Source organism: Eubalaena glacialis, chromosome 1, assembly GCF_028564815.1.
Source record: "Eubalaena glacialis isolate mEubGla1 chromosome 1, mEubGla1.1.hap2.+ XY, whole genome shotgun sequence".
NCBI classification, from domain to species: domain Eukaryota; kingdom Metazoa; phylum Chordata; class Mammalia; order Artiodactyla; family Balaenidae; genus Eubalaena; species Eubalaena glacialis.
This window is the reverse complement of record NC_083716.1, coordinates 207717947-207741096: the sequence shown is the minus strand read 5'-3', so window position 1 is coordinate 207741096 and position 23150 is coordinate 207717947. Positions and strand designations below refer to the sequence as shown.

The 23150-nt window shown below is 36.4% G+C and overlaps 3 protein-coding genes across 3 annotated transcripts in view; 1 reads left to right on the top strand and 2 right to left on the bottom strand.

The window, feature by feature from the left end:
- NBEAL1 (neurobeachin like 1) overlaps positions 1-21622 on the bottom strand; it is a 173657-nt gene extending 152035 nt beyond the window's left edge. Inside the window, exons 1-3 of the mRNA XM_061186681.1 lie at positions 21521-21622; positions 20374-20651; positions 2264-2355 (exon numbers count right to left, since the gene is read on the bottom strand). Of these exons, the coding sequence (XP_061042664.1) occupies positions 2264-2355; positions 20374-20424 (143 nt within the window). The 5' untranslated portion in view covers positions 20425-20651; positions 21521-21622. The remainder of the gene's footprint in view (positions 1-2263; positions 2356-20373; positions 20652-21520) is intronic.
- LOC133100148 (translation machinery-associated protein 7-like) lies at positions 13797-14007 on the top strand. Its single transcript, XM_061204126.1, has one exon. It carries the CDS (start codon positions 13813-13815, stop codon positions 14005-14007), a length of 195 nt encoding a protein of 64 aa, XP_061060109.1. The 5' UTR covers positions 13797-13812.
- A 756-nt stretch (positions 21623-22378) lies between the features above and the next one.
- The window catches only part of CARF (calcium responsive transcription factor), a 99649-nt gene continuing 98877 nt past the window's right edge, over positions 22379-23150 (bottom strand). Inside the window, exon 11 of the mRNA XM_061186577.1 lies at positions 22379-22469. The gene's annotated coding sequence lies outside the window, so the exon portion shown is untranslated. The remainder of the gene's footprint in view (positions 22470-23150) is intronic.

Genomic DNA, 23150 nt, shown 5'->3' with positions numbered 1-23150 from the left:
TTCTATAAAGTCAGTATACTTTAAATGAGGATTATCTGTGAGTTTCTTATCTTTAAGGTGACTAGACTAGTTTTACACATCTTACACATAATATTCACTTGAAAAATTGAAAGTTTACTACAAGCAAAATCTAAATTCATGGTTCAGTTTTCTGACAAAGATATGAAATATAATTTTAAATAAACCAACTAAATCACAAGTAAAAAAACGCTCTTGAGATTCTTCATCTCACTTTAAATATGTGGCAATATAAGTCTACATAGTGTTTTTAGAAATGACCTCCCAAGAAAGGAGACATTTATAATGTATGGATGATAACAAGTGCATCTTACAAAAACCCAAGCATTCAAAGGCCAAAATCCTGACTCCATAAGATCCTTAGGCTCATGATTTAAAATGAGCTATAAATTTTTAAAATAAAAGCACTCCTAAGTATAAACTACAAGAATACTCTTTTATGAGTAGAAATCAATAATACATAATCTTATTTTGAGTTCAAGATTTAATACTGATTTTCAACCTTTATAAACCTGTTACAAATAATCTAATGGTGAAGAACTCTGAAATTGTATTTATAAATGAAGTACTTGTGCTTTCTGAGCATAACCATATTGTTTCTTAAGTTCACTGCCTTGGCCCAAAGCTCTAATGATTTTTTTCTCTGAATTATTACAATTACCTCTTAACTGGGCTTCTTGCCTTCAGTCTCAACCCTTTCCAATCCAACCTCCATAATGCCACCAAAGTGACTTTTAAAAAACAAACTAGATCATGATACTCTTATGCAGAAAATTCTTTAGTAGAGCCTTGTATCTTCCATAACAAAAAGTCAAAGTCCATTAGCAATGCATTTGTGGCACTTCATGATCTGGCTCCTATGTGATTCTCCAGATTCAACTCACCTGTGTCTAAACTCTCACTGCTTACCTCCACCCCCAAACTGCAAATATTTTCGTCCTTGAAGATTTTTAATTCACCAGATACTTTTTCATCCTCAACCACCACCCATTTCTCCCCTCCTCTCTCAACACATCTCTATAAATGGAGTTCCTTTTGTGGCTAAAAGTATGTCCTCATTTCTCCAGCTCTGAACCACAGCAAACCTAACCTCTCTTACCTAGGTCCACAAGATGACTTGAGATACAATACGAACTTTATCTGGGAAGTGGGCCTGGGAACAGTGAGACTGCAGCAACAGATGTAGGCAGAGGAATGGGAGAAAATATTTGTACTTTCACTTATACATTTCCATAAGATGTTAATTTTTCCCTCATTTTATGATTTTCAAACCTAGTTTTTAAAAATCTGAAAACTTAACCTCCTCCAAGATGTTTATTTTTCCCTCATCTTATGATTTTCAAACCTAGTTTTTAAAAATCTGAAAACTTAACCTCCTCCAAGATGTTTTCTAAGGCCCTTCTCTAAAGCCAGGAAAAGAAGTATAATAAGTTTCAACTACAATAGAATGCCTGTCATATAATAAAGAAATTTTATGCAAATGAATGAAGTGACGCATGGTGGACCCTTAGATAGTTTCAAAAAAGGGGCTGGCCACATCTGAATAACTCACCCCCCCCAACTTTCTGGGAGGGGAGAGGAGCTGGAGACTGAGTTCAATCACACGGTCAATGAAGTAATAAGACCCAAGACACCCAAAGCTCAAAGAGCTTCCTTCTTTGAACGCACTGATGTTCAGGGAGAGCAACATGCCCTGACTCCAAAGGGAGGGAGCATGGAAGCCCTGCATCCAAGACCCTCCCAGGCCCTGCCCTACATGTATCCTTTATAATAATACTGTAATCATAAGTATAGGACTTTCAGTGAATTCTGTGAGTTAATCTAACAAATTATTGAACCTGAGGGAGTCATGACAACCCCCAAATTTATAGCCTGTTGATCAGAAATGTCGGTGGCTCCCAAGACTTGCTAATGATGTCTGAAGTGAGGGCAGTCTTGTGGAGGACTTTGCCTTTAACTCATGGGATCTGGCACTAACTCCAGGTAGTGTCAGAATTGAAATGAACTGCAGGACACGCAGTTGCCAGTGGCTTAACAAAGTAAAGAAGAGGCTTCTAGAAGTCACGTCTAGTATCAGCAAGAAAGACTGCTGTGATCAATCAGAAATGTCTGCCATGAAAGCAGGGTTATGCAGGAGTAGCATGTGTGTCACATAACTGCCATCCTTGTAATGTCATCAATGAAGTTTTTGTACCAAAAATTAACAAACTCACCCAAGGGTAGGAAATTAAGTGTTTCAACATACCTGGTAGGCAGCTTTTCAAAGTCAACATCTAAGAATTGTTCATAGCTAGAAACAAAATTGTCCAACCACAGCTTCAGGTAATCTGGATCTTTCTGAAATAAGAAAACCATTGTAATATTAAGTACATCTGTCAGGAATTTTTTTAAAAAATGCTTTCACTCCTATTGAGCAGATATGAATTGATAAATCTAAAGAAGCAATAATATGAAATCTCTAAATGATATACAGGAAGACATATGTGTTGTTTTAAAATGTATATTAAGTATAGTGAACCCATGGCACTCACACAGAGAGCTACAATCTGAAAAATGTCCTATAAGATTCTAAACAATTTGCCCTCCCCTATCTCTGTGGCCTTATCCACTGTCACCCTGTACTATACTGGCTTCCTGGCTGTTACTGGGACATACCAGACATGCTCCCATCTCAGGCCTTTGCAATGGCTGTTTTCTCTACCCAGGACACTCTTCCACCAGATAGCTGAATGGCTAACTCCTACATCTTCAGGTCATTCTTTAAATGGCTTATTCTCAATGAAGTCAAATTTTACCACCCTTTCTTAAAGTTACAAACCTTCTTACTAACCTTTACCTTCTACCCTATTCTGTTGTCCCACTTCATGGTGCTTTCTCACCTTCTAACACACTGTATGATTTATTTATTTATTATCTGTCATTTCCCCTAGACTGTAGGCTTCACAATTTCAAGGCCTATCTAAGGGCCCACCACAAGTGATTTCTTTTTGTTTACTAATGGACACCAAGTGCCTAAAACAGTTCCTGGCACTGACCAGGTGCCCAATGCATTAATGAAAAATATAAAATGCATAAATAAAATAAAATGGGAGATGGATCATTAACCTAAACATAAAAACTAAAAAATCTTCTAAAAGAAAATACAGAATACCTTTGCAACCTTGGGGTAGACAAAGATTTCTTAGCTAGGACGCAAAAATCACAAAGCAAAAAAAGAAAAAAATAATAATTGGTCTTAACCAAAATTTAAAACTTTGATTCATCAGAAGACACCATTAAGAAAATGAAAAGGCAAGCCATATGCCAGCTGAAAATATTCTCAGCACATATATCTGACAAAGGACTTGTACCAAGAATATATAAAGAACTCCTATGAATCAATGTAAAAAGGACAACAACTCAATTTAAAAATGGGCAAAAGGCTCAGACATTTCACAAAAGAAGATACACAAATGGCCGAGTAGCATGCAAAAGCATTCTCAACATTATTAGTTATCCAGGGAAATGCAAATTAAAATGAAATGGAATACCATTACACACCCACTAGAATGGCTAAAATTTAAGACTTTCCATACCAAGTGTTGGTAAAGATGTGGAGTAACTGGAACTCACATTTCTGGTGGGAGTATAAAATGGTATAATCACTTGGAAAGCAGTTTGGCAGTTTCTTTTAAACATAAATTTACCACATGGCCCAGTCATTCCTCTTAAGAGAAGTGAAAACATATATCCACAAAAACAAGTTGTACAAAAATGTTCATAGAAGATTTATTTTTAATAGCCCAAAACTGGAAACAAACCAAAATTCTGTCAACAGGTTAACTGATGAATTGTGGTATACTCAAACAATGGAATGCTATTCTGCAATAACAATGAATGAACTGTTGATACGACAATGAATAGAAATTTCAAAAACATGTTGAGCAAAAGACGCCAGGCATTAAGCATATACACTGTGTAATTTCACTTATACAAAGTTCTAGAGCAGGCTATGGTGACAGAAATTAGATCACTGACTGTCTTTCAGAGGACTGACTACAAAGGGGCACAAAGAAAACTTTCCTAGGTAATAGAAATTTTCCATTTGTTTTATTAGGTAGTAGTGACACAAATGTTTGCTTGTATCAAAACTCATCATATTTGACACTTAAAATCTGTGCATTTTAAGGTCTGTAAGTTACATCTCAAAGATGATTTGAAAAAAACCATGATTCCTCAGAAATGTCTTTTTAAATATAAATTGCATCATTAAAAATGATGCTCAAATTTGTTTCCTTCACCTCCTTAACACTTTTTTACTCCAGTCAATTTCAACATGATACTCAGGAGTCTTACTTACTCATTAAATATCACTGGTTAGGCACTGCTCTTGGATAAAGGGAACTCAAATCATTTATTTCCCTAAAATAAAAGCATTACACACAAATCAGAATTCCTAAAAAAATGTTCCCAGAATATGCAGACTGCTGACCTTTTGTGTATTTATTTTTTCTATTAATATACTGTTCCAAAATCAGATCATAAATTGTTATAATCCACATCATCACTGAGAAGACAGAAATATTTCAGAAAAAGAACTACCTCTTGTGAGAAATTTTCTCAAGGATTTCATTAATTGCTTTTTTCATTTCCAACCAGCACATCATTCATTCATTCATTCATTCATTCATCAGGATAAGACTCCAGAAATACAAGTAGCCGGAGTTTTCCTTATCATGGTTCCTTTTTAATAAAGCAGAGTTTTAATAAACTCTGTAAAAGTTCAACACAAAACAGTTCATAATGCCATAAAGAATTAATGTATTTCTCCTCATAGTTTATTTAGAAACTCTACCGTATCTGGTTCAAAGTCTGAAAGTAAGAGTTACCAAGTGTTTGGTAATTCAGTTTGATAAGTACAGAGTTCTCCTAGGAAGTTGAGCAACTAACTATAAAGAAAGAAATGGTACTTAAAGCTGGAAATGTTTTATTTAGTAAGAAGTGAAGCAGTTACATTTTTTTTTTGAGATTCTGCAATGTGCAAAGTATTATAGCAGGTATTTAAAAAGTATACATCATCCCATTTACTCCTTACAACCATCAAGAGAAGGTTTCATTTTCCCCATTTTATGGGTTAGAAAAGCAAAGTTCTAAGGATATATAACTTATTCATAGTCATACAGCTAGCCATCGACAGTGCTGGGATTAAAATGCAAAGATATATGAATCCAACTGTGCTCTTTCTACTACACTACACTACACTACACTGTCTTTGAACTGTGAGCAGGAATAAAATGGAGCTTAGTGGACAAAAAGAGGAAAAGAGGAACTAAGGATCAGTAAACTCAAGGCCATAAACAATTTAAGACATAAAACAGCCACATTCCACATAGCCTGAGAAAACCCTTAAGAGGATCTATACTTTACTGCCAAAGGCCATAAAAGGAAAAATGTCCACACACCCAGAAACAATATTAATTAAATCTCAAGCTTAGCCACTTTCATGGTTAAGAGAGTTGGGTACAATGAAACACCACAGTAGGGTCTATCTCTCCATTTGTACGATATTTATTAACACAACACACAAATGTATTAAGTACTGCAGGAGCACTGAGGCCAGATTACATGCACTCTAACCCCTGCTCTGTCACTTTCTTGAACAAGTCACCCTATGTTTGCACAACAGTTTCTTCTATAAAAATGAAGATAATGATAGTACCTTTCTTTACAGGGTTGTGAAAATTAAATAACCTCGTCAAGGGCACATAGTATATGCTAAGTATAATGTTACTTTTTAAAAATTTATTAATTTATTTTTTAATTTATTTATTTACTTATTTACCTATGGCTGCATTGGGTTTTCGTTGCCGCGCATGGTCTTTCTCTAGTTGCAGAGAGCGGGGGCTACTCTTCATTGTGGTGCACAGGTTTCTCACTGCGGTGGCTTCTATTGTTACGGAGCACGGGCTCTAGGCGCACGGGCTTCAGTAGATGTGGCACACGGGCTCAGCAGTTGTGGCTCACGGGCTCTAGAGCACAGGCTCAGTAGTTGTGGTGCACAGGCTTAGTTGCTCCGCGGCATGTGGGATCTTCCCGGACCAGGGATTGAACCTGTGTCCCCTGCATTGGCAGGCGGATTCTTAACCACTGCACCACCAGGGAAGTCCCTAATGCTATTTTTATAACCTATTATGTGCCTAAATTACGGCTCACTCACAAAACAGGAATGTTCTATGCTACACATACACATTTAAATATTTCATGATCCCCTGTGCCACATGATTTTAACTGTGTTCTTTTCCTTTCAAATCTCTTTGCATTTACTCTCAGTGTGACTTTGGGCAGGTTACTTCATCTCTCTGATCTGTTCTTGATCTATAAAATGAAGGTAATACTTCCCCTCACAGGGCTGTTGAAAGCACTGAATGAGATAATACATGTAAGACACTCAGCAGTACCTGACATTTAGCAAATGTTCAATAAAATAAGCAATTATAAAATAATTAAAATCAACTTTATTGATCTTGTACTCAAATATTCATCCAATCATCTGCCGTTAAGACAGTCCTTCATTTGGACTGTTATGTAGCTCCCTACAGGTCTCTGTAGCTTCAGTTTCTCTCACCTACACACAGTTACTAATGGGGTTTGTTAAATTTGAATCTAATCATCTTTTCTCTCCTGTTCAAATACTTTCAACATCCCCCCATTACCAGAGGATGAAGTCTAAACACTTAGATGTGCTGTCCAGTGCAGTGACCACTAGCCGAATGTGATTATTTAAATTACATTAAAGCACAGGAGGCTTTTACCTTCTTACAACATCCACTCCTCCACTGGGAGGCTTTAGTGGGTAACAGAATTAAGGGATCCATACAATTTCACCTAGCTCTTAAGGGCTAGGGTTACAGGTAAGAATGGGGGAAACACCTTACTTCCTCCACACAATGATATTTGGGTTGTAGTATTCTTTCAAGTTTTATAAACTTTTAGATACATACATATATTTCAACCATATGTTGGGCAACTCGCAACTTACACATGAGTTGCATTTTAAAAGTTCATTTCAGTTATATTCATAACATATTTTTAATGTCCTAGCAAAAGAAGATAAATTCCTCCCACAGAAACACTATTATTAATGATGATTAGTCTTTCAGGCCAGCCCTCAAGGTTTTCTAATAGAACTTAGCTGCTTCAAAAAACATTTAATAAGTAAATAAATAAATAAATTTTAAAAAGATGAACTATGCCTTAGGAACGCCATTGGAAGCGGTGAATATAAAATTTCTGAAACGCATACAACCACAAACCTTATCCTCCTGACTCAATTACATTAATTTTATCAAAGAACCAACTTTTTATTTGGTTGATCCTATTATGTTTATTATTAATTTCTGCTCTAAAAGCATTTTATTAAATGAAATCACAAACATACAAAAAAGGTGGAGAGAATGGTATGACTCAGTTTCAACAACTTTCAAATCATGCATAACCAATCTTCTTTCACCTATAGCCCCATCCTCTAATGTTACTTTTAAGCAAACCAGATATCATATTTCATCAAATATTTCATATTTCACAAATATTTCATATTTCACAAATATTTCAACGTATATCCATAAAAGATCTCTTTTAAAATGACATTATCATATCTAAAAAAATTAGTTCTTTAATATCAGTTGATGTTCAAATTTTCCTGACTTGCTCACAAAAGCCTTTGCTTTAGATTTTTCTCTTTTTTTTGATGTAGACCATTTTTAAAGTCTTTATTGAATTTGTTACAATATTGCTTCTGTTTTTTGTTTTGGTTTTTTGGCCTCGAGGCATGTGGGATCTTAGCTGCCCAACCAGGGATTGAACCCACACTCCCTGCATTGAAAGGCAAAGTCTTAACCACTGGACCACCAAGGGAAGTCCCACAAATGCCTTTCTTAACTGATAAGATCAGGACCCAAATAAAGTCCATAAATTGCAAACTGTTGGTACATCTTTTAAGTCTTTTTAAACCTGTAGGTTTCTATTACATTTCTTTTTTTTTTTTTGCCCTAATTTATTTGTTGAAGACACTGGGCCATTTGTGATTTTGTATTTCTCGCATCAGGGATTTTGCTGACTGCACATCTTTATGTCATTTAACATGTTCCTCAGTCCTCTGTATTTCCTGCAAAGTAGTAGATCTACAGACTGTCAGATTTAGAGATTTTTTTTTTTCCCCAAAAAACACAACATAGGTGGTGTTATATATGTCCTTCAAAAGATAAATTTCTAGTTATCTCTTACGTGATGTTAGAAGCTACCGATTATCTTTTCCTAGATCCAGTATTTTATTATGAGTAATTCCTGTAATAAACCTTATAATTTCCTTATGATACCACCATGACTACTAGAAAGATTTGCAGAAGGAAGAGCTATTAATTTATTTTCAAACTCACTTCCAGATTCTTAATTAAAATTATATCCAGATACAGATTGTATTTATGTCATTCATCCCAAGCTGTTAAATAACGAATAATTTTTATTAAAATTAAACATTCCGTGATGCACGTCAACCTTCTTATGTACACTTCCTTCAACAACTGAAAAATAATAAATCTCAGAATTTTCACATCAAAAAAAAAAAGCCCTTACAATTTCCTTCACTCTACTTTGGGCCTATTCTGTTCTTTCCTTGTCTTCTTGAAATGGATGATATATTAATAATATATTCCTACATAACAAATTAAATTTAGGAGCTTGAACAACAAATATCATCTCAGTTTTTTAGGGCCAAGAATTCAAAAACAGGTTAGGTGGGTGGCTGTGGCTCAGCATTTCTCCCAACCGTGTAATGAAGATGGAAACTAGGGCTGCAGTCATAGCAAAGCTTGACCGGGCTGAAGGAACTACTTTCAACTTCACTCACATGGTGGCTGGCAAGGTTTCAGTTGTTCACAACATGGGCTTCTCCATAGGGCTGCTCACAACATAGCAGCTTGCTTCCCCCAGAGCGAATGATCCAAGGAAAAAAGAGTAACTGAGACAGAAACAACAGTGTCTTTTCTAATTTCGGAAATGACATACCATCAGTTTTGCCAAATTCTACTGGTCACAGACAAACCCTGATACAATGTAGGAGAGGACTATAAAAGGGCGTGAATACCAGGAGGTAGGGATCTTGAAGGCTGGCTACCACAAATGACTAGTTCATTTATTTTTAACCTCTTTCTCTAACACATTTATAGCCATAAATTTTCCTAAGTAATGCTATAGGCGCTCCCCATTTAGAAGTTCTAAAATGCTTACTTTTATCATTCAGTACCACCTCCCCGAAATTCTAATTTTCCTTTATTACTTGTTCTTTAATCAAAGGTTTGTTTTAAATTGTAGTTCATGACTTTTTAAAAATCTTTTTGCTATTTCTTCCTTAGCAACATTTCTTCCTTAACTACATTCGTGTCAGAAAACATACTCTACTATTTCAATCATCTGAAATTTGTTGAAACTTGCTTTAAGGTCTGTCATATCATCATTTTTGTAAATATGTGTGCTTGAAAGGAATGTATGGGTGTTGTTCTACATAAATCCCTTTTAAATTTGTCGATCCTATTGTTTAAATCTTCTGTACCTTTACTGATTTTTTTCTTTGGTCTGTTCATTCTACCAATTACTGAGAAAAAAATACTAAAATATGATAAATTGAAGAAAAAAAAACCTGCCATGATTGTCATATGTTCATTTCTCCGTAGTTCTGTCAATGCTTGCTTCAGAGACTAGGTTATGAGGTACACACAAATTTAAAACCGTTATATTTTCCTGATGAATTGAACTGTTGTTTTGCTGAAAATGACTTTATTTCACTTTTGTCTTTGAAAAAATGTCACTTGGTTGGAAATTCTACATTAGTCTTTTCTTTAAAGATATCAATCCATTATCCTTTCCCTTCCATCATTATTACTGAAAAATCAGCTATTAATGTGTAATCCCTTTGAAGATAATCGTTTTTTCCTCTGGCAACTTTTCAGAATTTTCTCTTTCCCTTTGGTTTTCTGCAGAACCACTGTGGTTTCACTATGATGAATCTTGGTATGGAATTTGTTTTTTCTCCTTGAGTTTTACTAGACTTCCATCAATCCTGGAAAGCTCTCACCTGCAATCTCTTCAAATATTAACATTTGTTTCATGCTTTCTTTACTCTCCTTTTCAGAGTCCAATTAAATATGTGTTATGGGTTTCCCTGGTGGCTCAGTGGTTGAGAATCTGCCTGCCAATGCAGGGGACACGGGTTCGAGCCCTGGTCTGGGAAGATCCCACATGCCGCGGAGCAGCTGGCCCCGTGAGCCACAATTACTGAGCCTGCGCGTCTGGAGCCTGTGCTCCGCAACAAGAGAGGCCGCGAGAGTGAGAGGCCCGCGCACCGCGATGAAGTGTGGCCCCCGCTTGCCACAACTAGAGAAAGCCCTCGCACAGAAACGAAGACCCAACACAGCCATAAATAAATAAACAAACAAATACTTTTTAAAAAATATGTGTTAAATGTTTTCATACTATCCTTCAGAACCTTCCATATTTTCAACTCTTTGACTTCCTAGGATATATTCTAAAAGAATTCTTGTGACCTCCCTTCCAACTCTCTAATTCTCTTCAGCTATCTAAACTCGCATCCAATTTATTGGTTTTTAAATATCATTATTGGGATTTCTTTCCTATTTCTAGACATTCTTTTTTACAACTGCTTTTTATACCATATTTCTCTGATTCTAAGACATATAATTTTTTACATTTTGGCATCTTTGAAATCAAAATGCATCTTACAATTGCTCTCAGAAAGGCTGCTGTTACATTTGTCACTGCCTGTGCAAACCTGGTTAACAGGTGTTCATGGTGATGTCCTTTTGCTAGATTTATGTGCATAGCTGGTACTCCAACATGTTGAGATTACCTGCTGTTCAAAATGTCTTCAACATATTATACTAAATTAATCAGTAAAATGAAGTTATTGTGTACACAGATAGGCATGAAAACAGAGCAGCAGGGTATAATTTGACATTAGTGATGAGAATCTATACTAAGATTGCTTTTCCTTTGTACTTTTGTTCATGCTTTATATGTGTATGGAACACCCTCTGTGACTATTAAACTATTAATTCTTTAAAACCTCAATCAAATGCTACCTCTTCAACTAAGCAATCACTAATGACTTCATTCATCCTCCCTTAGGTCTCACATCCTACAATCTAAGTGGGAAACTGACTCTAGTTGGAAAAGCATGATCTCAGATGAAGTCACAGTCAATTAACCAGATGAAAGTTATAAAATTTTGATGGAAATTCTGATAAAAGCCAGTCACATCCAGGAAAGATTTGGAAACCACTTTAACACAAACAAAAGAAGCAATATTCTAATAGAGGCCTGTGCATAAAAATAGGCTTAGAATACACCAACCCCTAGTGGGAAAGATTTTAATTTTTACTTTAGGTATTTCTTAAATTTTAAGTAACTATTCATTCAGATAACTACTTTAATGAAGTTCTACATTTGATCAATAGAGTGTAGAGAATTCTCAGTTAAAATTAGCAAGGCTTGAAAAGACCAACATCTAGAGTATTGGAATGTTAGGTATAATATGTCCTGTTGCTTTTTGTGTTCATCTTGGAGTTTCACACATAGTTAACAGGTAAAGAAATTTCTGCTTCAAGTGTTTTTGGGAAGTCAGTCAAGTGATCATGTAGCACTGTGGTGCAGGATGTCAATAATAGGGAAGGTTGTGCATATATGGGGACAGGGGGTACGTAGGAACCTCCTGTACTTTCTGTTCAATTTTGCTGTGAACCTAAAACTGCTCTAAAAAAATAGTTTATTAATTTTTTTTAAATGACCAAAGTTTTTAAAAGAGGAAAAATACTAAATTCAAGGGATAAAATGACAGTAAATAACATGTACATACAGTAGGCATCCAATAAAAACTAGCTAAATTGGACTTAAAAGTTTAAAACAATATTCAAGTTTCATATCAGATGGAAGTTTTTCAAATTTGATATCCTAATGATTTGTAGTAGTAAACGTACTAATTCACACTTTTCGATCACATGCATAAAAGTACTCTAACTAAAAATCTCTGAATAATGAAATTTTTACTTTCTTTTTGCATATCTGTATTTTCTAAATTTTCTACAGTTAACTTGTATACCTTAAATTTAAAATTTTTTAAAGCTTGGTGTAAAAGTAAAACATCTTTACTACTTTTTCTTAGAGCATAAATCTAAATTAGAAAGTCTATGTATTGTCATGCTTCAAATGAGGTTCATTCATTAGAAAAATGAAATTTTATATTTTAAAACTTAAATGTTATATTTTGACAAAAATCATAAGTCAAAATTATTCAATAAAAAAGTATAAACCCACCTCACAATGACACCATAAATTGAAATAGTACATATCTTTCCTACTATTCTAAAGTTTATTATCAGGGAAGATCATGTAGTAGTTAAATTAAAGGCATCAAACAAAACCACTGGGGTTTTTTTTAGAGACAAACTGTTTTGAAATGCTTGAATGACTTTTGTGTGAAATGCATGGATCAGTTAATGCTGTGGTTCAACCAGAGAATAATTTTACCAGTCTAAATCTAAGTCACAAGACATAAATTAAAAGAAAATGCTGATATTCCTTAGATATAGTTAAGAATACGTTTGAAAGGTCCCTGGCCAGATAAGTACAAAAATCAAGAGTAAACATTTTAAAACTTTAATAGCAGTTTGTCAGTGATTTTAAGTCTGTTGGATTCAATTTAAAAATAAAATGGGGACTTGTATTTTTAACATCTTTTTTCCCCACTCTTTTTAGAACTACTTTGCTAAAGCCACCAATAATCTCTTAACTGTGGAATCCAATACACACTCCATAATGCTCTTCTTCAAAGCTATGTTGAATTTGACATCCCTCTACTTTCTGAGGCAACCACTCACTCCTGGCTCTCCTCCCATTCAAACGCCTGGCTCTTCTTCCTCTATCCTCCTCTTAAAAGATAATATTCTTCAGGACTCCCTGACTTTTGAGCCTCTTCCCTTCTTACTCTCATGTAACTCTTCAATAATTGCCAGCAATGACAACTCTCAAATCTTTATTTCCAGCATAGACGGCCTTCTGAACTCCATTTCGTGGGGTGTTTCTCTACCTAGATATCCCCCAGGCACTGCGAACTCACATGTTTACCTGAAAACCTAGTGAACTTGCACTAGCTAACTTGGTGAATGGGATGACCTAGTACCAGTCTGCAAAACCAAAAAACCTAAAAATTATTTTAGGCTCTTCCTTTTCCCTCTTCCTCCACATCTACACATTGAAGGGCTATCAATTCAACCTTCTACCAGGGAAATTTAAATTTTGATATTCAAAAGGAAAGAATAATAACTCTGGTTTCTCTTCAAAATGCATAAATTTTTCGCTTTTTACAAAAGGAAAGAATAATAAAAAATTTTCATGCATCTTAACAACTTTTTAGAGTAGTGCATAAGCTCCTCAAGTCAAACCACAAAGGTAGTAATATTCCTTTCCTAAGGGCAAATCTCACATCTATTGACAAAAAATACTCATTTCTTGCTTTCTTTCACATCTAACTTCCTAAAATGAACATGTAATTGGCAACAAATACTACTAAGCTGATGATTTTGTTTTGTTTTGCCTTAGAGTCAAACAACATTACTTTCTTTATATACAAAGTCATTATTAAACCAGAGTAAACTGAGAGCTATATCTACCTACACTTTGCACATACCAGAGACTTATTAAAAATAGGCTGCGGTAGCAGGGTTGGGGGAAAGGGCAGCAGGCGCCATGTCGGGCCGCGAAGGTGGCAAGAAGAAGCCCCTGAAGCAGCCCAAGAAGCAAGCCAAGGATATGGATGAGGAAGATAAGGCATTCAAGCAGAAACAGAAGGAAGAGCAAAAGAAACTTGAGGAGCTAAAAGCGAAGACCGTGGGGAAAGGCCCCCTGGTCACAGGTGGAATTAAGAAATCTGGCAAAAAGTAAGCTGCTCCTTGTGCCTGAAGCAATGATGATCCTTAATTCCATTCCCGTTTAAACATCTGGATTAAACATCTGGATTCCCTGCCATAACATCTGTTGCCACCCATAGCTAGAATAAGTGTTGTCTTGGAACCTACTGCACATTTAAGAATAAACTTTTGTTAAAAAAAAAAAAAAAAAAAAAACCCATACAGTGGCTCATCTTTAGTTCCTCTCAGCCATTTCTACGTCAGCTATGAGATCCGCATAAACCCAGCCCAGAATCCTGCCAAACTATGTTCTTAAGCCCCTGTCCTATCCTGAATTCTGTACCACCTGGAATTAAACCAACAAACAACCCAATCCAAAAATGGGCAGAAGACCTAAATAGACATTTCTCCAAAGAAGATATACAGATTGCCAACAGACACATGAAAGAATGCTCAACATCATTAATCACTAGAGAAATGCAAATCAAAACTACAATGAGATATCATCTCACACCGGTCAGAATGGCCATCATCAAAAAATCTAGAAACAATAAATGCTGGAGAGGGTGTGGAGAAAAGGGAACACTCTTGCACTGTTGGTGGGAATGTAAATTGATACAGCCACTATGGAGAACAGTATGGAGGTTCCTCATTTGAAATGAGAAAAAAAAAAAAAGGGCTAAATTATAAGGGTTGATGTATATTGGTACGTCTTGCCAAAAGTTTCACTTACAATTACAACCAAAATTGTATAAATAAATTACAATTTTCTCATTAGAAGAATATTCATTCATCCGGTTTTTTCCAAATCTATATATAAAAAGAGGCGCATGCCTTTTTATCTGAATAAAACACCTCTAAATTCTGTTTTCCTTATGAAGCAAAACTTTTATTCTGAAAAGGAAGTTTACTCTGAGCTCATTGCAAAACTATCTATTTCAGTCATATTCCAGATTTAGCAGGACAAAGGGCAACAGCAGGAAATGGAGCATCACCAAGATCCAAAACAAACTTGGTTTAGAGTAAAAAAAAAAATCCCAAATCATTACTGGGATAATTAAGCGCTATGCTTGAAAGCAAAAATAAATACAGATTAAAAATTAAGATGGGGGGACTTCCCTGGTGGTGCAGTGGTTAAGAATCCTCCTGCCAATGCAGGGGACACGGGTTTGAGCCCTGGTCCAGGAAGATCCCACATGCCGCGGAGCAACTAAGCCCGTGCGCCACAACTACTGAACCTGCGCTCTAGAGCCCACGAGCCATAACTACTGAGCCCACATGCCACAACTACTGAAGCCTGCGCACCTAGAGCCCGTGCTCCGCAACAGAAACCATCGCAATGAGAAGCCTGCACACCTCAACGAAGAGTAGCCCCCACTCACCGCAACTAGAGAAAGCCCGAGTGCAGCAACAAAGACCCAACGCAGCCAAAAATTAATTAATTAATTTAAAAATAAAATAAAATAAAAATTAAGACGTTCATGAGCACACCTTCATCACTACTGGTAAAAAGACAAGAGAGTATTTCCCACTATCATTATACCATATAAACACAAAATGGAAGTAATCTTGATACACATACTCTCATGCTCATATACGTATTCTTTACATGCTAATAAAGATTACATTTTTATATTTCTTAGCTTACCCTTACAGTGCATTTAAATACAGTCAATTCATTTTGTTCTCAACAACTTTGAAAGATACGCAAAATAATTATTTTTTCCATTTGACACATGAAAAAACTGAAATATAAAGAAACTAGGTTAACCTGTCTTTGGGTCCTTAAAATCAGAAACAGAATTGGGACTAAATCTTGGCTCTAATTCTGAAGTTTCACAAAATTTTTCAGTGTAAATTGAAGCTCAAAAAAAAAAAAGCTAGTGACAAATATGAACCATGAATTTCAACCCACATTGCCACATTTCAAAATGTCATGTTTTTACTCACTTTGTATCTTTTTACTGAGTTAACGCATTTGATACTTTCCATTACACAGAACAAAAATGACTTAATCTTATCAAAGAATTTGAGGACTCAGTTTCTTCTGCATATTTTGGTGACCAACTGTCCCACTACCAAAAGGCTAAATGTTGAACAGAAATATATCCTTATGCCTATCTAAGGGGAGCAGCTGAGACAGGGATACGTACGTATCTGTTCTATGCAACATACGAATTCCAAAAAGTTGTATGATAATGTAGAAACCAAAATTGTTTTCAGCGCCATCTCTCTTACCACAAGCACATTAAGTAAAGAAATAATGTCAAAAGAAACGGGGAATTACATGGTGCCTAACACAGATAATATAAAGTAAAATCTTTAGATATTAAAAAATAAAGTTACCTTCTACACTTGAGAAAAGTATACTCAGATGAGAAGTAGTTAACTACTGAACTAAAATCCAGATACAAAATTAAACCTGTTTCCAAGTTAATGTTTAACTTATAAGAGCTATATGAAATGCACTGTTGATGAAATCCTTGACCCTGGGTGGGGATGACTGTTTGGAGGCAAGAAAAGTTCAGACTACATAACTTAAATTAGTAGCCTAATACATTAGTGAAAGACCCTGTATAGAGCAGGAATGCTGGGTAATCAGAAATCATCCTGCTTCTATTATATAATAACTACATGAGGTTAATAAATAACCTACAGGAAGATGCATGTTCTTGACAATGCAATTAAATCCTATTCCTAGAAAGTGAAAAATTAGACCTGAAAACTTTGGTTAAAAAAAAAACTGCAAAGTTTTTTACCCAAATTCTTTTGAAATATTGCATTTAATATACGGGGACCCATCTGGTAAACTCTGAAACCAGGAATTTATTTTAATTCTACTTTAAAAACTTTAATCACTAGTATTTAGGCTTGCAACTAAACCCAGACTGATGGGAAGAAGACATATTTATATATCTCCTTAGTGTTCCTTTGACCCAACAGTATTATCTAAGGGTTATTTCTGATAGAGTCCTATTTAAATACCTATTGAACTTTCATAATGCTCAATGGCAACCTTTAAAACATCACTTTACATAGAACTCTATGATGGCACCTTAATATTCATCTATTGCTAACACACTGTGGAATACACGTGCCGAGGTTAGCACTGTAGCAAATACAAAAGATGTCTTAACCATACATATTGCCCTGAAGCAGACCTTCATAAATCTTCAAAGTCATCTTCTTTAATCAGGTATTTATACAATGTTTGATATGAATAGCATACCAAACAGGGCAGCAAAATAATAGACAATGTTTAAATTTTAACCATTAAGGATGACCTTGATACTCAACAAAAATAATTGGTCACCTTTGGAGGATGCTAGCAATCAAGTCATTATTCTGAAAACAAACAAAGAATCAAAGTTTATTTTGCCTGCCTTCCCTTTAAGGAACTGTCATCAAATAACTGATGAGGGGACATTTCTCTATATATGTTCTACTCATAAATAAAGAAATGATAAAATCTGAATATCACAGTTTTGCAAACTCCTAACGAAATAATGCATATAGGCAAAAGTCACTGATGGCCAAGACACTCATTAATTATTCTAGCCTCCAGCCGCCAAGGAGAATGTGAATCAATCAAGTCTCTAGATCTGCCAGTTTGCAGACACCAATAGAAGTAACAATTAAAATCAAGAGAATTCAACCAGCAAAACCCAGACTGAGGAAATTCTAATGTCAAAATCTGGTTTCTTCAACAAATAAATAGAAGGGATAAAAAGTGTGGTGAGGAGGAACCCATAGATTAAAAGACTTAACAGACAAATTTTCAGCAAAATACAACATGTATGTTTTGTTTAAATATTGTGTCAAACAAACAGTAGCAAAATAAGAACATTTATGAAGCTACCAGGAAAATTTGAAGACCAACCAGATATTTGATGATTTAAAGAATTATATTGAGATTATGTTTTTAAGAGGAGTTCTTATAATATAGATATATTTTAAAATATTTATGGATAAGATATGTTGTCTGGGATTTGCTTTAAAATAATTCAGGGGTAGAGGGAAGGGTAGTGGAGGGTTCTACATGAAACATCACTGAATATGAACTGATAGCTACTGAAGCACAGTAACAGATACAAAGGGTTCAGTACCGTATCTTCTCTATTAGTGCCTGTTTAAAATTTTTCACAATAAAAGCTTTAAAAAGAAAGATGAACTAAAAAGTTCTATACGATAATCCATAGAATAAGGACAAAAAAGCTCCACGTCCCTCAGAGGTCAAAATAAATGAAAATCTTACGGTGAGTTAGACAAGAATTCTCCTTGTATACACACTACTACTTGACAAATAAGAAAACTGAGACCCAAAGAGATAAGTCTTGCTCAAGGTCAAAAAACAAAGCAGCAACAGAGCCAAAACTAGATTCCACAATTGCAAGCCCAAAAAGAGATCTTAGTTGGAGCTAAGTTAAGAGAAGATCTGAGCAGTCCTGAAGTAGTCTGAAAGCCTGTCAAAGGTACAAAAAAAAAGTCTTATAAGTTAGTCAGGAGAAAAAAAGAAAGTCAGGTGGTTTGGAGGGTCATATGCTAGAGTGACAGCAATAAGGCTAGAGAGAAAGTACTATAGAGAACCGGGTATTTGGTAATCATTCTCACTAAGGAAAAGAAGTGTTAAATCTATGATGCATATTTGGAAGCTACTTGAATTCAAGGTATCGGAAGAAAAGAAAGTTGTTGTCTAGCTTACAAGTAGCTTATTCATGAACTGGTGAAACATAAAATCATTATTTTAAATAATGATTTTTTTGAAAACCGTTGAAAAAAATTTTAATCTTATTAAGTGCACAAGTGATTTAAATCTTTAACATAAAAATGCGATTTATCTTCCTGTCCAAGAATAGGCTTCAAAATTTGACCATGAAGGTCCTTCATTATTTACTCAGACATTCTCATAAAAGAGTAAGGATTCACTTTTATGTTAAGTCATTAAGAAAATTCTGTGTTTGTCGAACAAACTACACTATCTTTTCAATAAGCACAGTGTCACCTGAATAAAACATGAACTCGACCTAGAAACAATATAACTAATTAATAAGGCAATGTAACCCCATTTACTTTTTGTCATTCTGAAAATGTAAAACCTAGTAAGTTTGATGGATTTTTTAAAAAATAATTTTCAAACGAGTACTGGGCATGCATACTAAAATGCATTTTTAATTTTTGGCTGACATGTGTTAGTGACTGTTTTCAAGAGTGGTAAATTGGATTCCTTTTTTATTGGAAGAGTGGTCTATTTTTAAAAAGACATTTCTGGCATTAAATTACACAAGACTAAAAGCTATTTTAAAAATTCATATTAAATATTTCAAAGTATATGTCCTTCAGTAACTGTAAAAAATACCAAACCAGGAAGTCATAGAAAATTCCAGTGTGAGCTCTAATATTTAATATTAAGATAACTGAGATCATCTGTTAAAGAATAACTTCAAAGAACTTTTAGTTATTTAAAAAGCTGAAAGTATAGAAAGGGAGCCCTACAGGATAATGCAGAAATGGAAGCTGAGACTTGAGAACTTGACCACGCAGACCTAAAGTAACTTAAGGAGTAAGTTAGAGATGTTACTCTGACCCTTGCCAGTATCTTCAAAGTAGTAATATAGCTCCTCACTTGAAAAACATATTTTTAAGTAGTACCCTTCTTCTCCAATAACCTAAAATCAAAGCTAACATGTAAAAATTCACATAAAGACGAATGGAGAAAAACTTATTTTTGAATGACAAAGAAAAAATAATGAGCAGTCATAATGGATAAGAGCATGGACTTGAATCAGGCAGTTGTGAGTTCCCGGCTATATACGGAAGCAGGAGGGGCTGCTTCTCACTAACCCCTTTAAACTCTGCATCAGTTTTTCTCATCAGTAAAAAGGATAATTATGATACCCATCTCACAGGATTGTTGTGAGGATCAAGAGAGACGATGCTTATAAGGTGCTAATATCAGGGCAAGCTTACAGTAACCACCTCAAATCAATAGCATTATTATATAATAATCTTTTAATTTAATTATGAGAAAAATGCTTAATGCTCTTCTCATAAAAATATCTCTATCTGTACTCCCACTTGTGGGAGGAAAAAAAAAAAGCACAAACAAAAATACAAATGTTTTATTTTTCTCAAAGGTCATAATTTTACTCATATAACTTTAGGATCCCTGAAGACAAATATCAAATTAAAACCACATCCTACAGTTTTTAAGAGCATGCCAATATTGTGTATGTGTTCAAACGTGAAAAAGTGGAAAACAGAAAATCCTGTGTTTTTAAATTTGGGGTCATTACTATGAATAAATATGCTACTATCCATTAAATAAAGTGCTAATAAGGCCAGTCACAAAATTTTATAACAAAGTATTTTAAAACTTAGAAATAAAAAGGAAAGCAGTTACCTTCGCACAATAAAGCATCCAAAGTTCAAAGAGTCTCTCTCTGGATGCCATTCTGGCTTTCACTCTGGCACTTTAATTTTTCCTCAAAAAAAAAAAAGTTCAAGACCACAGCATGTTCATTTTATTTTCCAAGTTTTTCAGCCGTTACAGTAAAGCTCAAAGCAGTAGGGAAAACAAAAAGAAGTGAAACAAATGGACTGTCTTCTGGTCAATAAAATTCAGTTTCAGCAGTTACTCCAACCTATCTTCATCAGTGGTCGCTGGGCAATTAGATAAATCTGTGAAAGAGAAAAATATGCAAGGATTTGCTTTAAAAGAGGCCATGTTAATAATTATAGGTTTATCAGAACTAGAGATTTATCTAACTCACTTCCCACCAACAACCGGCTAAGCTTTTCCAACTGATTGGATTTCATAGAAACTTGTGTTTCAGAAAAACATCACAGCTAATACAATATATCACATCAACACAAAGTCAGAATCCTCTTGGGCAGAACTCAAAGATGAGTACTCATAGCAAAAAATGTGTCCAATGATAATAAACAGAAAAAACGCCGTTCCCATTCATACATTTTCTATAAACATAGAAAAAGTACACTTACTACTGACATATTTCAAAGACATAGAATCCCTCAGAATTTTCTAGTCTGCTTCTTCAAACTTGTTGGGAATGTTTGTCGTGTGTTGCAGGGCAGGGCGTGGGGAGGAGGGTGAAGAATTCCTGGTTTGTTTGTTTGAACAATCCTCAGAGAGTGAAAGTCGGCCTGCCCACCTGACCTCTCTACCTCTCCATCCAGTAAGAAGAAAGGAGCACGCACGCACCGGCAAGGAAAACACCCCGGGAAAGCCTCCAAATGTTTTGGGGGACCTTTAAATTTCCTCCTCGCATCCCAGACAACCGAAAGGGAGGCAAACTTAAGATGTGCCAAGCTGCCAGGAAGCTTTGGAGAGGGGGCAAAGCGAGCTTGGCGTCCCCCGACCCGCTATCCACGCCCTCCCGACCGCACCGGGACACACCCGGGTCAACCTCGCCCCCTCACGGCCGCCCTCACTCTACGGCGCGTTCACCACCAAGCACCCGGAGCCCTCCCATTTCTGCCACGCGGCCCTCTCTTCCCTACGACCCGCTCCCCCTCACCGCGCTCACATTGGACGGTTGCGGTACCGCCGCCGCCGCCGCCGCCAGGCCGACGTCTAACTTGCTTCCCTCGTCCCCTTCCCAAGCTCAAGCCCCGTATTAACCCCGTAGCTAGGCAAGAGGGCGGGAGAGGGAGGCGGGGCGACGACAGCGCGAGGCGGGGCGCGGGGCTGGGAGGAGACAGGGGCGGGGCTGCCCTCACGGCTAATGATTCCGGCCTCTAAGGATTTCCCCGCCCCGGGGCAGTAGCTGCTCATTGGTCGCGAAGGCTGGGAAGGGGCGGGATAACCTGAAGCCGCGCCCCTGCATACCTGCGCAGTCGCAATCGACCCGGCTCTTGACGACCCGGCGGCGGTGCGCGGCAGCGCCCCGGCGGAGCGCTCCAGTCTTCCCCGAGGTGGACGCGTAGGAGGACCGACGTGCTTACGTCCACCCACCGCCGCTGCTGCGGAGGAGCAGACAGCGTTCGGCTGATGGCGTCATTTCCGCGAGTCATCTGAGGGCAGGGAACCGTACCGTGATAACTAAAGCGGATTTCATTTTGATTTCTTTTTGTAAAAAGGAGATTGGTCGTGGGAGTGTATAGTGAGAACAGACAGCTGCTCCCACACCCCTGCAAAAATCTTTTCCCTTAATCGTGTTTGTGCCTCATACTTTCGCTGTCGCCGGATGTCAAGTGCAAAGGGTTTATTTTACCACTACTCAAGTCTTCAGAAGGGTCTAGCTCTTACAAGAAAAGAAACAAAAGGAAAACGGCAGCATTTACTAGTTATAGGCAACTTTGGGGGGGGGGATGTTTAAGGAGAGGGGAAGACTCTTGAGATTAGTACACCTAAACATTTTTAAAACCTTTTATTGTGAAAAATGACAAGTATAGATAAAAGTAAACTATATAATGAAATCCTATATGCCGTCGTTAATGTCCCATCTTGTTTCATCAATACCAGCAGCTGACAAACTGTAAAGAGTCAGAGAGTAAATATTTTAGGTTTTGCAGACCATCCTGCTTGCAACTTAACAAAAATCAAAATAAGAATATTTTATGATGTGCGAAAACTAGATGAAATTCAAGTTCCAGTGTTGTAAAGTTTGTTGGAACCCAGCCATGCCCATTCCTTCACTATTAATAGCTGCTTTCACCCCACGGTGGCAGAGTTGACAGTAATTTAAAGTAGTTGTTTGCAAATTAGGCCTTTTGAAGATCTCTTCTTGGTTCTCTAGCATGTGAAACTTAATATGTGAAAACTTCGGGGGAGGGAGGGGGAGAAATTACTCTTGCTGCAGCATCCCCCATTTTAGTAATTAGCAGCTCCATTCTTCTAGCTGCTCAGTCCCAAGAACCTAGGAAGTATCCTTGCCGTCTTTCTTATATACCTCAGATTCAATCTAATCCTTTCAGCTATATCTTCAAAATATATCTGGGCTCTAACCATTTTTCTACACCACCACCACCACTACCACCCTGATGTGAGTTACCACTAAATCTTTTCTGGATTATTGTAGTAGCCTTCCAATTTGTCTCCCTGCCTCTGCCTATGCACTTTCCCCACCTATGGATTCTTCTCAACATAGCAACCAGAGTGATCTTTTAACACAGAAATAAGATGCCACTCCTTTGCTAAAAACCCTCCATTGGTTT

Coding starts and splice junctions, on each gene's coding strand:
- LOC133100148 (XM_061204126.1), top strand. CDS start 13,813: ATGTCGGGCCGCGAAGGTGGCAAGAAGAAGCCCCTGAAGCAGCCCAAG.